Below are 16,867 nucleotides of genomic sequence, written 5' to 3'. Positions count from 1 at the left end.
TGACCTAAATAGGAACCATGGTAATTACCTGAACAATCCAAGCACTGAAAAACAACTCTCTAATTTCCTATGGGGAGATCTAGTGTATTCCCAGAACCATTTCAGTCTCTTACATCACTCTCAAGACCACTACAGCAGCCTCTCCTATGGACTGCTGAAATTTGAGACTGAAATTTGAAGAGAAAAGCATTATCTACAGGCCAAAAAGCCTATTTCTTAAATCTCCCAGACGGTTATAGCAGGCCTTTAGATATATTAGCAATCAAAGGGTGTAATCAGCTCTGAGAAATGGAGAGCCCAATGTTATGATAGAAGGAAAGAATGTGTTTGTTAATTGTATACATTTAAGATATTAAAAAAGATTGCTTTACAAACCTATCTCCGGCTTAGACACAGGTTTTGTTTTCTTTTCAAAATAATATATAGATATTGGTAGAGAAGTGTGTGTTTATCGATACACAGACATAAATATAGGTTTGTATGTGTATGCACACATATACCTGATTGTATGCATATGTATACTTGTACATGGGTGTGTATGTATGTGTATGTGTCCGTGTGTGTGTACACATACACACCTACAAAGTGCTCTCAAATTATACCAAATGTGAGGAGGGTACAGGAGCACAAAACATACCCCTTATGTTTTCCATGTCCTGAGGTCTGTAATCTACTGAAAACTGCTAAAGACAGCAATCAGTAGAAGAACTGAAGAACAAGAGGCATCTGTTCTACAAAAATTGTACTGAAAATGTATTTACCAAAGTTCTCTCTAAGAGGATACACAAAACATCCTATTAAGATAAAATTTTAAGAAAGCAATGATGTAGGACAACAGTGATTCCCCAACTGTGTTCTAGAGAATCCTAGTGTTCTAAGAGAGATGTAATTACTGAACCACAAAACAAGGGACTTCCACGGTCAAATAAGTTTTTTAAACCTGCATTCTCAATTCTCTCTAGAAATTCACAGTGTGCATTAATGTAGTGAAAATTCTAAAGTCCTACAATAAAGACTCCTGCAGTAGGTTGGGATTAACACATACATACTACTATATATAACACAGATAACCAACAAGGACCTACTGTATAGCACAGGGAACTATACTCAATATTTTATGGTAGCCTATAAAAGAAAAGAATCTAAAAAAAGAATAGATATATATATGTATAACTGAATCACTGTGCTATACACCTGAAACTAACACATTGTAAATCAACTATACTTCAGTCAAATAAAATATTAAAAGTATTTTAAAATTTTAGTAACAACAACAACAAAAAAGACTCCTGTGGTAAAGAAACTATGAAACTCTTTCTACAGAATACTTTTCAACACCTTGTAAAAGACCTGTTCCCTAGAATGCAGTTAAAGTAATGCAGCTTAATAAATGTATGCATGTATATAATAGCATATTAAATTGAAAATGTATAATTCCATTTTGGGGAAAATACAGTGAGCCAGGCACAGGCAAAGAACAGTAGAAGGACAGATGCCAAATGTTAACAGTGGTTATAGATGAAACCAGAGATGACTGTTTTCACCAATCCATAATTTCTATATATCTTTTCACTTTGGAATAAGAAAATAATCAAAGTTATTCCTTCTAAATATCTGAGAAAGGTAGGATATAAATGTAAATTAACCCAAGATAATACTGTTTTCTCCTGCTGAACATAGGTTATTGCTGATAAGACAGCAGGCTTAGATCAGGAGGAAAATGGAAAATGGCTGAATGCTCACAGTCAGACAGGCTCTGACACAGTTCCAACCACCCATCACCTCCTCTGGGGCAAGAGCCTGGAGGCCGGCTCTCTGCAGGGTCAGGGGCATCGAAACTCCTCACATTCCAGAAAAGGTCGAGTGACGTGAAAAGCATGCTTGAAGCCTAGCCCTGGCTCTGGTCCTAGCTCTGAACCTTCCTAGGTCTCAGTTTTATCCTCTATAAAAGGTCACCTAGTCTGCCCTTCTTACCGTGACATTCAAATAAGAATCTGGGCTTTGTATTAATAGTACAGTTAAATACAGTTGAAAGAATTTATGGAGTAATAAACTCAACATAACTCATGGTAACCATTCAAAAATATTGTTATCATTACAATCAGATTATTTACAGAGGCAATGGTTCGCCCATGACCCTCGCTGACCCTAACAGCCTTTCCCAGCAATCAGCAAATCAAAATTGACCCAAGAAAGGAAATAGGGAGGTCTAAGCCATGTGATCGATCACGTAAGGCGTGTGCAAAGTAAAACACTTGAACTTCTAAATTAACAACAGTGTCTCCAGAAAGGCTTTGTAGACAAAAAGATTCAGAGTATTTTGTGTTACACATTCCTCCTTCCTGCTAATTAATATCTAAATATTCACTATAAATAGTTTATTTTTTCATGTTCTTTAGAAAATCAAGAGTATCAACTCTCACAGGATTAAAGAACTAAACGACTACAAAATTAACAAACAATCCGATGGAACTAACACCCTTAAGAGTATTAATTAATACTACCATGTCCTGTCAGTGGTGTACCTTCATTATGTGTCCAGAAGCAGGAGTGGAAAAAGTGACAGGCCACTGTGCCATCACTGCAGAAGGAGGCCTACTCGTGGCCAAAGAGGGAAGAAATGGCATCATTATCCCCCGTTCACACACGAGGAAACTGAGGCTCAGAGAAGTTAAGTTAATGATTCTAGATCACACAGTCACAAATGGCAGAGCCGAGATTCCAGCTCAGGGCTGCTTCACTCTCACACTAATGTTCACTCTCCTGAACCACAGGGCCACCGAATCACCACGTCACTGGATTTGCTGCTACCTCAACTTGCAGACCAAGGACTGTGCCCACCAGAAAAGCTGCACATACACACATACAGAACAATGCCCCTTTACTGAATCCCACAGATAAATGAGTTAGACCGGTAACAACGGTAGGACACTGAGAAAAAAACGTAAAAGATACATACGGTCTATCAACTGGTTCATCAGGCGATCTGGAAATTAAAGGAGAGGGAGGGAAGTGAGACCAAACCATGGCAAAGTGTTCTGGAGAAAGAAAGAGTTAATCCGGAGCACTCGCTCACCACTCCCCCTTGAGATCCCACACTGTTGTCAGCCCCTCCGTCCCCCCCCCCACCCCCATCAGACCACCCCAGCCTGCACAACATAAAGTCATTCCAGGAAGGAGGGAGAATACCAGGTTTCAGGCATTTAGAGCAGATAAACATGGTGCTCTGCTGATCATCTTATTGAACTAAATAATTTCTCTCCCTGTACTTCGAAGAACTCTGTATAATTACAAACCAAGGACTCTGTTACTGAACATGAGAGAAAGCAGGAGCAATGCTAATAAACCATCTTGTATGTCTCTGACACTCAAGACTGATCTCTTCTTTCTAGAACCTCTTTAATGAACCACCTGTACCCCGCATTACCCAGGCTGCCCCACCTACAGGCCCCTTCCCTGCTCTCTGTCCTCTGTAATTTAGCATTTAGAGAAGAATGTAACACAGGTGCCGATTTTGAATCCTATCTTGCTCCTCCTGGATTCACCTTACCCCAACATGGTCACCAATAATATACCCTGCTCAGCTGATGGAAATCCTGGGGTGGCAGGGCCCCAAGCCATCTGGCACTATTAGCTAATGTACCTAATTAACTCATTACGAAGGTGAACAGTAAACAGGTGGGCAAACAAAGCCAGAATGAAAGTGATTTCACCAGAATAACTGAGCTAATAATGAAACCAAGATTTCTCCACGCTGCTCTTGGACTCACAAGGGCAATCGTTTTTTGCATGTTCTTTTCCCTTTAAAAGTTAAGTATTTTGAACAAGGACTACTTTAAGGTTCAGAGAGTAAGAGAAACTCAAACCGCTCCCTTGCTATGAAGCAGTGACAAAGATGGGGAGGTGAGACATGGGCAAGATTTTTAAAACCAACACACATGGTTGAATTTCCCTTTTCGGTTCTCTAAAGGTACTCCAAGAAGGACACAGCTCCCCCAGACGAAGAGCCCACTGAAAACACACCCCTTCTCTTCCCCACAGGCCCATTAGGGGAAAGAGGGAGGCAGGGAGGGAGGCAAAGTCAGAGGCAACATAACCTAAAAACTTTCTGGAGATTTGCTGCCCTCTGCTGCCAGTGATTTCCACGGGCCCATTTCGGCCACTCAGGATGGGTCTCTGTGCCTCTTCCCATGACTACTGTAAGCTTACAGTTGCAGCCAGGCTTCACTTCTGTGTGTCCACAGTGGGTTACAACACAGGAAGGCACCAAGGGACAACGGAGTGGTGGAAGAAAAGGGACTATTCCAGCAGAGGAGGGGGGAGGGGTCGAGAAGGTCCTCCTGGCAGTAGATGGTACCTTTTGAGTCAGGAATAACTACGGGGGGGCTGATGTCCGGAAGTTCCTCCTCTCCTGGCTGTAACCCCCTGGCTCGGAGATGGTTAATATCAAGTAGGTCTGGCATATCAATAGAAACATCTGCAAAACGAGAGAGATTATATTCACTGGGCTCTCCAAATACCCACAATCACCTCCTAAATCCAACACCATTAACTCTATGCACAAGTGTCTAGGCAGAGCCAAGGGATGCTTTACAGTTCCCTGGAGTAAATCACGGGACCAGAAGACTCATTGAGACTGATAAGATTTTAATGCAGAGTCAGGGGAAACACAGAGGCAGGGTTTCACACTGAACAAGAACAAATGAGGGAAACCAGAGGTTAAAAACTGGGAGCCCATAGAGCACCTGTAGACACTTTCTGCTTGATGTTTTTAAAATGTTGGCAACAAATTCCAATTTTTAAATCGGAAAATGTAATTCAGAAGTCCAGATTTCCAACTCATTTTGAAAAACAAACACCTGTAGCAGTCTCACGCGGCAACAACCGCCTGGGGCTGATCTTTAGCTCCCACTCTAGGGCACCGTGTACCCTCCGTGCCCGTCCGTCACAGACCCACCACTCCCACGACCCTGAGCATCACATTTGTGCTATTCTGATTCTTATGGCAGAAAAATGTTTTCCTAATCCACGTCTTCATGCAAAATGGGAATACCCAAGAAAGACCAAGACTGCTATCGCTACCTGTTTCTTACACCCAGCCTACTTCTTTCATTTACATTATCACCCTGTCCTCATTAGGCATCTGAGTTTGCAACCTGTAGTTTATGCCTTTTCTCAGATCATGATGGGTACTGTGATTATTCTACCTAAGGTAATAAAGAATGAAGCTTTAAAGAAATTAATTGAACCTCAAGTGTATTCGTCTTGAGGAACATTTTTTTTTAACTTCTCAGCCCAGTTGTCATTGTGTTGACTTACTCAAATACAAACTGTATCAGTCTAACAGCCTGTTGAGATTTAGTACTGGACACATTCAGATATGGTAATAGTGGAAAATGGGTTCAAATGTTGGCGGAGGACATGTCTCTCAGGCTAGCAAACAGAACCTGAAAATACTATCCCCAAAACCAATTATGATGCTAGGTATGTAAATCCTATTTTAAAACAACCACCCAAAGAAAAGGCTTAGTTAGAAAAAAATTTAAATCTCAGCAGACAGCAAAATCAAACACAATGTCTGACCAACAAAATCAATACAATTGTCCCTCAGCAGAAAATCTCAGGTTCATTAAAGAAAGCTTTGAGGCTGCTTTAATTTCAGCAAGACTGTGAAATCTGATCTGAGTTTTTTATCCTTTACCAATATTCCAAGGACAAAGAAAAATAAGAAAACTGTTTCCAAAGCAGTTCAAAGTCTTTAGAAGTCAGTTTTCTCTCTCAGGTCCAAGGAGGAAAGGCTGAGTGAACAAGCAGCCTGCCCTCTGCCCTCCTTCCTGCCCACAAAATTATTCCACCAGGAAGAGCAGGATAAGCTACAGGCTCACAGGCTGCTCACCGTTCACAGGCTGCGTAATGCCACGTGGAAGCAAGTGCTACACAAACTGTTAGTGCCAGAGGCTTCTGGGAAATCACTCCCTCGACTTCACATTCTTTTTACTTATCGCCTTCAGATGAGCAGATGAGTGCTTAATTAACCAGCACAGGGACTGACTGTTGTTTTTTAAGTGCTCAAAAACATAACAACTTTAAAAGACTGGCAAACAGTCTGAGGTACTCGCTTGAGAAATCAGAGGGTAAAACTGTACATCCTTCCACGGCCCTGAGGACAGCCTAGGAACACCTTGATATTCGATGGAGATGATGGAGAAAATGTTCCTCTGCATTGTCTGGAAAGCTAACCTCTAACAATGGTCAAGGGCCTTTAAGATTAGCAAGAAGAAAGCCCACTTCAGCCAAAGTCACGTCCCTTTCTTGACTTTTTAATACAACTGACTATACTCATGTCATTATTAACAAAATGCGTATGACTTAAGCAAGTGTCATGAGCCACACCTGCCTGCTTCAGAGGCAGAGGCGAGACGCTAAGAAGAGAGTATATTTTCAATCACTTGCACCTCCGAGCGTGGTTTTCGGACCAGCAGCACTAGCGGCATCAGTATCACCTAGGAACGTATTAGAATAAAGCACCCCTCCCCCACCCCCACCCCTCCCCCCCACCCCAAGACCTGCTGACTCAGCACCTGCATTTTAGCAAGATCTGTTAAAGTTTGGGAGGCATGGTTTGATAACGTCAGGCTCCTGTTTTCTCTCTTAGAATCTGGTCATTCCAGAACCCATTATTAGAGGGATGGGTTAGCCTGTGGCAAGTTTTTTTTTTTTTTTTTTTTTTACTATCAATGCTTATCATATATTCTTATCTTTCAAAAGAGAAAAGTGGGAATCATGGAAAAAGAATGAAATGAAACTGTTTCTGGCAGCCAGCCACATGGGCTCTTTCACATGCCGTGTTTTTTAAATAGCTAATCTGATGTTTCAAGCAAAAGCATGCAAAAGATACCTACCAAATTTTTTGGGAACCCAGTCAAGACCAAAAGTGAACTTCTTTATCTGCACTACCAAGTATTCAGGGAATGAGGCAAAGCGAGATGTTCTGGGAAACACAAGGGGATTAGATCAATGAAACAAGGCAATAAGAATTATGAATACAGTTCACGAAGCATCAAAAGCTGTGTCCGAGGCACACCCGGCAGTTCCAGCGGCTGCACTGAAGAGGAGGAACACGCACACACACACCTGAGTGGACACACACTCACCACCTCACCGTTCATCCTGGCCTTTTCACGAGAAGAAAATGTTTAACAGAGGACAATGTTGTCCCTGACGATGATTCTGGGCACGTTGCAAAATTATTACTTTTACTTTGCTGTGGCATTTTATATTTCTGAAAAGTGGTTTGCAAGCATAAACATTTGTTTTCTTCTAAAACCCTTGCTAGAATTTAGTATATGTATTTGTAGGTGTGTGTGGGCACCTGTGCATTGTGTTTGTGTATCAGGTTTGAAAAAGCTCCCCGAGCAATCCTGACACACCCCCAACCTGCTCCCACTAAGAGTCTCTATCTGGTAGCACAGAGTTGCCATAAGGAGGGTTTATTGGAAATTTGGTTGAGGCTGACTATTGGAAATGCCAGGGCCTCATTAAAATACTACTGCACCTAAAATCCATGGCCACATGGATCCTAAAGGTGTGTGTATATGTGTGTGCATATATATATATATATATATATATATGTATGTATGTATGTATGTATGTATTCTGGGGTATCTAAAATATCTAAATCTGGGCCTTAAATTTAAAAATTAATATATATGGTGAATGTCTTAAGTTTCCCTCCAGACTTTCAGGAATGCTGAATTGCCTGAACTTGAGTTTGACAATTTTATGCACAAACTATTCAACTTATACACCAAATTCATGCCCCGGTTCCAGCTCATTCTCTCCACATTTATTATCTTGTTTATAACGACCATTTCCATTTAAGTGTCAATGTGGGTACAGTAGGTATATGGAAAAAAGAAAATCAGCTGTAGACAGATACTATAGGTACCTTTTAAAATAAAAGATTCTAGAACACGCTCCCTACAAACTCTACTTTTCAAATCTAGTCACTGCCTTCTATGTGACATGCATCGTCCCAGAATTCAGAAAACAACGCTAGTGCATTGCTGCCCCCTAGTGTACAAGAGAAGCCACGGTTCAGGGGCAGAGGACTGTCCAAAAGTGAGTGTCAAAAGGCTTGGATGCTACTTAATTCACTCCAAATTTGACCCTCTTTGAAGCTTCATCTTCACATTTACAAAACAGATTTATTAGTAATTTCTACCTGCCAGGGCTGTGCAATGTTCATGAAATGCCATGAAACCACCCGGCACACAAGACTGTGCTGTGTATATCTAAGGAATCAGCATGATTATTTTGTCATGAAAGAGCTAGAATCCACGAGGCCCTGGACACTGACCTGGCTTGTCACTGATCTGTATTTTGCCCCAGGCAGGTCACTTAACCTCTCTGGATCTCAAATTCTCCATCACAAGGAGGGTAGAAGGGTACAGCCAATAATATAAGGGAGTTCTTCAAAAACCAGGAGCTTAACTACCCTAAGAAGCTGATCTATCATTAGCCTGCCTCACTCTCCAGAAATAATATATTACCTCTAATTAGGTTTTCCTATCTTCTGAGAAGCAGTAATATCAATAAATTATCATTCTTAAATATAGATGAATCCTCAGTTTCGCCAAAAACCAAGAAACTCCATCTGGTATTTTCAACCACTGTAAAAATGTCCTCTCTGACCCCTTCCTCTTACCACATTCACTTAAAAACTGGAAAATATATAATAGTGAAATCAACCAAAAGTCATCAGTAAATCAATGATTTCCAAACTGTGGTTCAGGAGCCCAAAGACTCTTGCAGTTGCTCTGCAGTCAGTATCTAGGTGAGGAATCAGCTGGTAATACCATGGGGTGGGGGGCAGTGGAGGGAACTCGAGGCTGGTCGGCTGGGGGGACTGGTGAGGGATCATTTAACACATCACTTTGTTATGGGTAGCTACCAACCTAAGAGTACCAGAAAGCAGGTTAGATGGTGTCCACATTATATTTACCCTATTGGGTAAACATTCCTTATTCATCTTTGTAACCTCTATAGGGTCTTAAGTTGAATCACACATGTAGTGACCGCTCAATATAAATGTGTCCAATCTCAAAATTAATACTTGGCATTCATTAATTAGAGGCTTGGGACATCAAGTTTGTTAGTTAAATCCAGCAAAGTTATAAATTATGCACCACTTACCCTCTTATTCCTAAAATTAATTCCTGGAATTAAGATTTTTCTTGAAAAGTTATATATTTAATAAATACCATTAGAATATAAATCATTCAAAAAGGTCTAGACAGACACAGAGCAAATTTACCTCAAAGAATTGTTACGGGAACTGAGTTAGGACATAAAGTGCTGAGAACTTTATGTCCTAAGTGCCTGACAACAATACATTATCTATTGACAACCTATTATTATTTAAAATATAACAATTGTTCACTTATTACAATTCAGGCAATAACATTATGAAAGCCTTAAGAAAAATAATATATAAACTGTCCCTCTCCCTGAAATTATTGACTATCTATTTTATTGAAAACCTGGTCGCTAAAAAAATGCAATTCTATCCTTTCCACTAAATATGTTGAAAACATGATAATCAACCACAGTCAAATTGTACGATCCAAGGCAAAAAAAAAGGATAAAAGTAATGTAATAACAATTACAGTATATATTTACTCCGTCAGACACTGTCCAAAGCATTTTATGTAGCTTATCTGTCTTAATCCTCACCTCAACCCTATAAAGAAAGTTCTGTTATTATTCCCAGTTTACATGTAAGGGAAGAGGCTTGTGGAGGTGAGGTCACTTGGCCAAGGTCACATAGCAGTAAGTTCTATGCTGAGGATTCAAACACTGCCAGCCCTCCTAAAGCTTGTGCTCTGGAACCCCATACCGTGCTTTTCTCTTCGTAAATGATAAAGGTCAAGACAAAATCTCTCCCTGTTGACCCTTAATCCATGAGCTGCTTGAGGGGAGGAACTAGGTCTTGTTCAATTCATTGCCCAGAATATACTAGATGAGCGATAATATTTGCTGGGTGAATAAAATTTCCAAACACTAATATTCTTCCCAGTCACTGTCTGTTCAGGCCCAATTAAGGGAAGGCTCTTTATGTCTGGTCCATACTGACCCAAGATCTACCAAGAGGACATCTTTTGCCTCTTTCCGGCCTTTCAGGCTCTGGGTCTAACACAAGAAAAATTCAAGGCCCCAAATTAACATAATAAGGAGATCGTGTCTATACTGCTGGCAATAAGAAAAAGAAAGAAAAAACAATCTTTTAGGAATCCACTGAACTGGTTTCCCCAAAACTATTACTTGAAACATGATAAGGTATAATAAGGAATAAACAAGGCTATATAAGGATTATAAAGATACAAACATAAGCAAGCACGATAAGGAATATGGGGGCAGTGTATAACACAAGGATTAAGAGTTTAAACTTTGAACTGGAAAGAATTCCAAGTCTGCCACTTAGTGACCAATTACTTCTTTTATTTCCTCGTCTGTAAAATAGGGAGAATAATGCACCTACCTCTTGGCAATACTAAGAGGATTAAGTGATAACTGATGGGAAGCACTTAGCACATAACCGGGAATAATAAATGTGCCATAATGGTAGTTGCTTTATTACCCTAAAACATTGTTTTTTCCTTTCCCACAAGACCAGTTTTCAATTATCAACAATTGTGATACATCCAGTATTAATTTTCTTTCATATGCATTTAACCGTAAGAGCATGTGTGTATGCAAAAGACAGAGAAAATTTACTATCTATTGTTAAGGATTAGAGAAAGCAGAAACCCCTCCTCAAGGATTCTAGATTAATTATGCTAGCACTGCCTACAACTAAATATTTTGTAGCATTTGAGGAGAAAATCAAGTCAGCATGCATCATTCCTCCACTCAGGTGTAAGAAGGAATTGGGTGGTGACTTTGCCCCAGGATAGAACACAAGCTGGGAAGTGGACACAGGAGAAGAATCCAGATCTCCCAGGGATCAGAAACTGTCTCTGTGGAAAGCTAACACCTCCTAGCTCCACTTTAAAGATGGGCCTTTTCCTAGTGATGGGAAGGTGCCTTCCCTAAGGCCCAGAGAGTGACATACTCTCTGGGGAAGTGGTGGGAAGACTCGCCACCACTTTACTGAAGAGCACAAAAGGGTGACCAAGAGGACAGGCCAATGAAGATCACTGTGCAGCTCACATGTGATGCTGGGGGCTTTCTAAGCCTAGAAAGCCCCCGATCACTTCCACCCCATACAGTATCAGAATTAAAGCACAAAGACAAAAGGATGTTTGAGGAATCTTCAGCCTACTGTCAATAATTAAATTTAGGAAAACAAATAAATAAAAATCAACATGCCGTATACAAAGTCACACCATGTTGTATGTATTGCAAAAAGTTGAAAGAAAAAAAAAGTTGTTTCCACCACTAATATAATATAGTGTGTAGCTTTCTAACTGCCCAAAGATGTGTCCAAGTTGTAGTGAAGTAAATCTCGAACATTTAACATGCCAGCTCACCAACTGTTATCTTCAAGGACACACACAAACACACGCACACACACACACACACGCTCCAAAACTGAGCAGTCCTCGGATGAAAACTTACCCCACAATGGATAACGGATAATTGAACTATTATTAATCTCATTTAGATATGAAGAAACTTTTTAAAGGAAATTATTGTAAGAAAATATGGCTTTTTTTAAGCTCTTGAAATAAATTCTTGTTTTCCCATTTTTAACACATGAAGTCGTCATCTGAAACAGAGGCATCCTGAGAGATGGCTGTCACACAGAATAAGTAATTCAGGTTTGACTGCTGCTTGAAGTTGTGATAAAAACAGCCAGCAGTAGCTTGTCCATCCTTCCCTGCCCTTCACATCAACAAGAGCTCAGGCATAGCCTAGAAGAAAAATGGCTGAAGAATATCTAGAAGTAGTAAGACTACCAGAGCCTAACTTTTAGACCTTCCCCCTTTTTATGCCACTGTAAATACTCTTTCTCCAACTATATGAAGTGTGCCGGCAAAGACTTGACAGTATAAAATCAATTAAGGTGTCAAGTGGATAAAAAAAAATTTTTTTTAATGTACCTGACAATAAGGTTCACAATATAGGAACAGAACATCTCCTGAGCACATCCTGGGCAGCTCATTGGAACAATGCTCAGGAGCCCTGATGTCCACTTTGAGATGCCCTGAGACCCCTGATCTCCAGGCAGGTACACAGACACCAAGTTCTAAGCCAAACCTTTAATTTTGGAATCAAAAATCTATCACCGTGGAGTATAAATACTTAAGACTGTCATAAGTATTTTTCTAATTTCTTCATCAATATCATCTTGCCATGGATGGGGAGGATTCTTGGCTATACCCTCGACAAAAAAGAAAAGAAAACGCGAATTCCCTATAAAGGATAAACTACAACCTGGCTTAAAAAAAAAAAAAAAAAAAAAGCATTCCCTTGCACATGATACAGATTACAACAAGCCTGTTTTACTGGACAGGTCTCACACAAGTGAGGTCTACAACAACTAGGGTTGTGTAAATCATAATCCCATCTTGCCACACATGAGCAAGGATGCAGACCCGTACAATGCCCCCCAACCCTCCCCTAACCCAGTCCCCACCTCTCAAGGCCCCCTCCTTATCCTACTGCCACCACACAAGCGCACACACACTTACTTCACACCCGCAGACTTTGCTTGTAGGGCGCTGCTCCAGAAATCATCAACGTTTTCTGGTTCAGAAAAGGCCTGAAGGCAGGCACTAAATGGTATCTTGGCACGAACCAGCTCGGGAAGGGGTCTTCTGTTTGCTTCTGCTTCCCTTCTCGTTAGTTCATAGGCGATCAGTTCATCTGAATAAAAGAGCAAATGAATGACTTTGCAATCACTTAATTTCGTGAAATGAAAAAGACCCCCTTGAACAATGAACCATCTTCGCTGAAGGTTTCTGGGGTGGGGCAGGATTGCTTACTTGCTGCCCTCCACAGAACCAGAGGAGCCTGCTGAAATCCTGTTTAGAGTGGCACTGCCAGGCTGCATCGAGCCATTCATAATTTTTTGCCTGTTCCCCTTTGAGACTGACGGGAGGGAACTGTGAACTCCAGCCCAGGTGAGAGGTTCAGACCACGCATGTGCTGTAAGTGATTCATGAACCTGGACTTTCATTTGTCCAGAGGTCAAGGCTGGTTTGATCCCAATACCACCCTCTAATCACAAAGTCTTCACACCAGAGAATTTCACACTGAAAGAAACCCAAGGGCTCACCTCTTCCCAGCCCTTCACTATGATTAGAGGTCATGGAGGGTGCAGGCCAAAGAGCAGGATGAACTATAAGGACCGCAGTTATCCAAGGCACCCAGCCCGTGATCCTACCCAACACTGCCAAGACAACTTCATGTTGGGGTCACCCGACACTGCAGAGAGCAGAGCGGCCAACCTAGAAGGCCTTTCTACACTATCCCTGTTCAAATGGTTAAACACCAAGGGAAAAAGAAGTGAGTGCACCGTGAACTTCCCAAGAGTGAGCAGATCTGCTCTTGGAAACTACCTGTAAGTCAAAATTTTATAGAGATTTCAAATGGACCTTTCTCGGAATTTCTTTTGTTACAAAAAAATCCCTTCTGATTTATCAGTTTTTAGACACACTGATGTACCTCTGTGTTTTCTTAAACACATCTGAATATGCTTTTACAGTTCATTCCCCAGTCCAAAATCAGTTTATGATGGACTTCTATCTAGGATGCTAGCATTAGGTGTTCCCAGCAATCAATTTCCTGAGACTAAATTTGAAGTCTCCTTTCTGAAAAAAAAAGATTTTCCACTCATAAATTCTGAGTTAGGATCACAGAACTGAGCACAATATGTTAGTATCCACAAGGTAGGCAAGAGACAGCAATTAAGCCTAATGCTAAAAAGGAAACAAACCACAGACCCCCCCACACACCCCCATTTCTACTTTGTATAATGAATAAGAATTAAAAAACTGGTCAAAAGCTGCATGAGTTTATAGAAAATGGAAATCGTTTCATCTTAAAATCATCATAATCACCATTTTCCAATTAACACAATAAAGTGACTACACCCCAAACAAACAAACAAACAAACAAAAAGGAAAAAGGCCATCCAGGGAGTCATTAAACCTTACAAAAATGACCAGTTCACAGGAAATAAGCAATCTAGCAGACATTTCTCCTTTTTCTGCTTCTAAGATGTTAATTCTAAGAAATACCATTCATCTATTCTGCTTGGGAAGAACCAGATCAGACTGACTGAAGGAACCTTCCCCTGAGATCCCCCCACCTTCCTCCTGGCTTCCAAGCTCCAGAGACCCTTCCAAGGAGCCTAGCCCCACGAAGAGGCCTACCACACTTTATCTCCCACAACAGGCATCTTACTCGGATGCCAAAGCTGGATTATTTTTAAGAGGTCTCTCTCTGCTTGAATGTCCCACATCAAAATATGCAGTTCTGACCACTCCCCTCAGACTTTCCACACAACTTGTGAGTGATAATATTAAATTACAAATAATTTCCCCTAAATTAAGCTGCCTCTAAACCAAACAGCTGGTCAAATTTATAGGCACTGAAGTAGGTTCCCTCCATAAGCCCTCCACAAAAATGTCAAAAGAAAGTCACATGGGGACTGAGGAAAAGATGAAAAGAGACATGCAAACCAGACACCGTCCGGGCTGGGTCTGCTCCTGAGAGGACTTCGCAGAGACTGAACTGCAGTATCGCTGACTTGAGGGTTTTCACGTGTGAAGAAGCACACTGCTCTTTTCCCACTTTAGAACGTTACCCTTGTTGGTTGCCGCCTCCATGGCCACAGGTAACTGCATCAGGTAATCCACCCTCTCCGTGTAGCGGACTTTTCGGGTCTGACAGCACTGAATACGTTCTTCCACCAAAAACCGAAAAACATCACTGGGGTTTTCTGAGCCAATGCGGTTCCTCTGAAGGTTGGATTATAACAAGTTAGTAAATTTGTGGATATTAAGCCATGAATAAAATTGAGCACAGAATCAAATATAAATCTGGTGTAAAGATCTGGTGTTACTGAACACTCCCTCTGGGCACGCCAGCTCACCAGAGTACAGGAAAAGACTGGTAGTTACCTAAAGTCCAAAAATGGGAGATCGGTTAAATATAGTTCATCATGTGAATTAATATTATGCAGCCGTTAAAAGTTATGTCAGAGGGACTGACCTAGAAAGAATTAGAAGAAAGGAGATGTGGAAATCCAACTAAAGAGAAAGGGAAAAAAAAAAATCAAGGACTGCTCTGGAAAAATTAAGCCATGTATGATATGATTATATAAATGCACTAATGTAAATGATACACAAATAAAAAAATCATGCTATATTCCAGTAGGTAATGACGTGGCAAAACGTTCACAACAGGTTAAGTGAAAAACGCTGCTCACAAACCAACACGTAGAAAATGGATAGCACCTGGAAAATGACTAGGGGGGAAGGGTCAGACACCCAAATGTTAGCGCTGCTTGTTTGTGGGAGCAGGTAGCATGGCAGGTTTTGATTTTCTCCTTTGTGCCTATGTTTCCACAAGGAACACATCCGTCATCAGGAAAAAAGTAGTTATTTTTTAAGAGAGGGAAAAAAGCCTTTAATCATGAATTCTCAGTGGCCTTTAAAAAACCACAGCATTTAATGGGATTCGACTCTGCTCTGAGCCGAGTGACCATCTCAGAGTGATGGTAGGAAGACACCAAATACCACATGGGACTCTGAAGGAGCTTATCACAGAGACAAAAAAACAAAAAAGGCAAATGAAATAATGGATAAACACTCCCAGAACACGTTCAAATTAGGAGGAGAACAGGGAGCCCCACAAGGGCCCACTAGGCCAGGCATGAGGAGCAACTACATCAAGTGGGCCGAGCAGAGAAAGGCCCAAAGACGCCGACTCTGCAGGAGCCTGGCCGGAGAGAGATTTAGGAGGGGAGTGGAGGGGCGAAGCATTCCAGCCACGCCAGCAGCGACTGCACGCAGGGGCTGGGCACACTTCTTACAACCCTTTCGAGCGTTTTTGAAGACTGACTTACCTCTACTAGATTCACCAGGTGCAAGAAAAATTCCTGGGCATCCTGCTGTCTGTTGGAGGAGAATTCCGGGTGGCTCTTGCTCACAAAGGCCTTAAACATGCGTGGTGAGATCCCATTCTGTTGAGGCTAAAAAAATAAAAATAAAACCAACTCACAATACTTTCATACACATTAGCAGCACTAAGTGGGAAGCGGAGTGGGGATTAACATTAGCCCCGATTTCAGAGAAGAAGACTGAAGCCCACGTTCGCTAAATAGTGATAGCGGCCAGCACGCACTGGTTGTTGATTATGTACCAGGCTCTGTGCTATGAGCCTGACAGGAGAACAGGATGGGGCTCTTCCTGTGGACTTCCTCTGAAGGAAGTTAAAGGAGAGGAGAGATCTACAGCATCTCCTGTCCCCCGGCCCATGAGGAAACACGAGAGAAAGCAAAGGAAATGGCTCTGCAACGCCCCAGGCAACCGCTGCAGAGCTGCCGGGCTCATGAGCTGGCCCAGGGCTGCTTCTGGAGCAGAGCACGTGGAGCTCCCAGGAGCTTGCCTTCACCTGGAGAAGCGGCAGGAGGCTGCCTGCAGCTGCCAGCATGGGAGGAGCAAGGACAACTCTGGCTGACGAGGATGTGTGACCCTCCCCGGGGGCTAAAAAGGACAGCTCAGAAGGCAGCCAGGCTCCCCCAGAAAGGACACTGCATAAGATGATGGGAGGGCAGCTGAGGAGACTCGGGCAGGAGCTGGGGGGGAGAGCGGGGGTTACAGAGGTCATCGGGGAGGGCATCAGGGAAAAGATC

The 16,867-nt window shown here is 41.8% G+C and overlaps 1 protein-coding gene across 2 annotated transcripts in view; it reads right to left on the bottom strand.

Moving 5' to 3' along the window:
* Positions 1-16,867, bottom strand: part of USP13 (ubiquitin specific peptidase 13) — a 120,582-nt gene that overhangs the window by 30,542 nt on the left and 73,173 nt on the right. For both annotated transcript variants that reach the window (XM_059920575.1, XM_059920574.1), the window contains exons 11-16: positions 16,079-16,204; positions 14,816-14,969; positions 12,696-12,870; positions 6,903-6,991; positions 4,358-4,477; positions 2,960-2,986 (exon numbers count right to left, since the gene is read on the bottom strand). In XM_059920575.1, the coding sequence (XP_059776558.1) occupies positions 2,960-2,986; positions 4,358-4,477; positions 6,903-6,991; positions 12,696-12,870; positions 14,816-14,969; positions 16,079-16,204 (691 nt within the window). The remainder of the gene's footprint in view (positions 1-2,959; positions 2,987-4,357; positions 4,478-6,902; positions 6,992-12,695; positions 12,871-14,815; positions 14,970-16,078; positions 16,205-16,867) is intronic.

The sequence above is a fragment of the Balaenoptera ricei genome, chromosome 4 (assembly GCF_028023285.1).
Source record: "Balaenoptera ricei isolate mBalRic1 chromosome 4, mBalRic1.hap2, whole genome shotgun sequence".
NCBI lineage: Eukaryota > Metazoa > Chordata > Mammalia > Artiodactyla > Balaenopteridae > Balaenoptera > Balaenoptera ricei.
The sequence above is the reverse complement of the archived record's forward strand: the minus strand, read 5'-3'. Positions and strand labels throughout refer to the sequence as shown.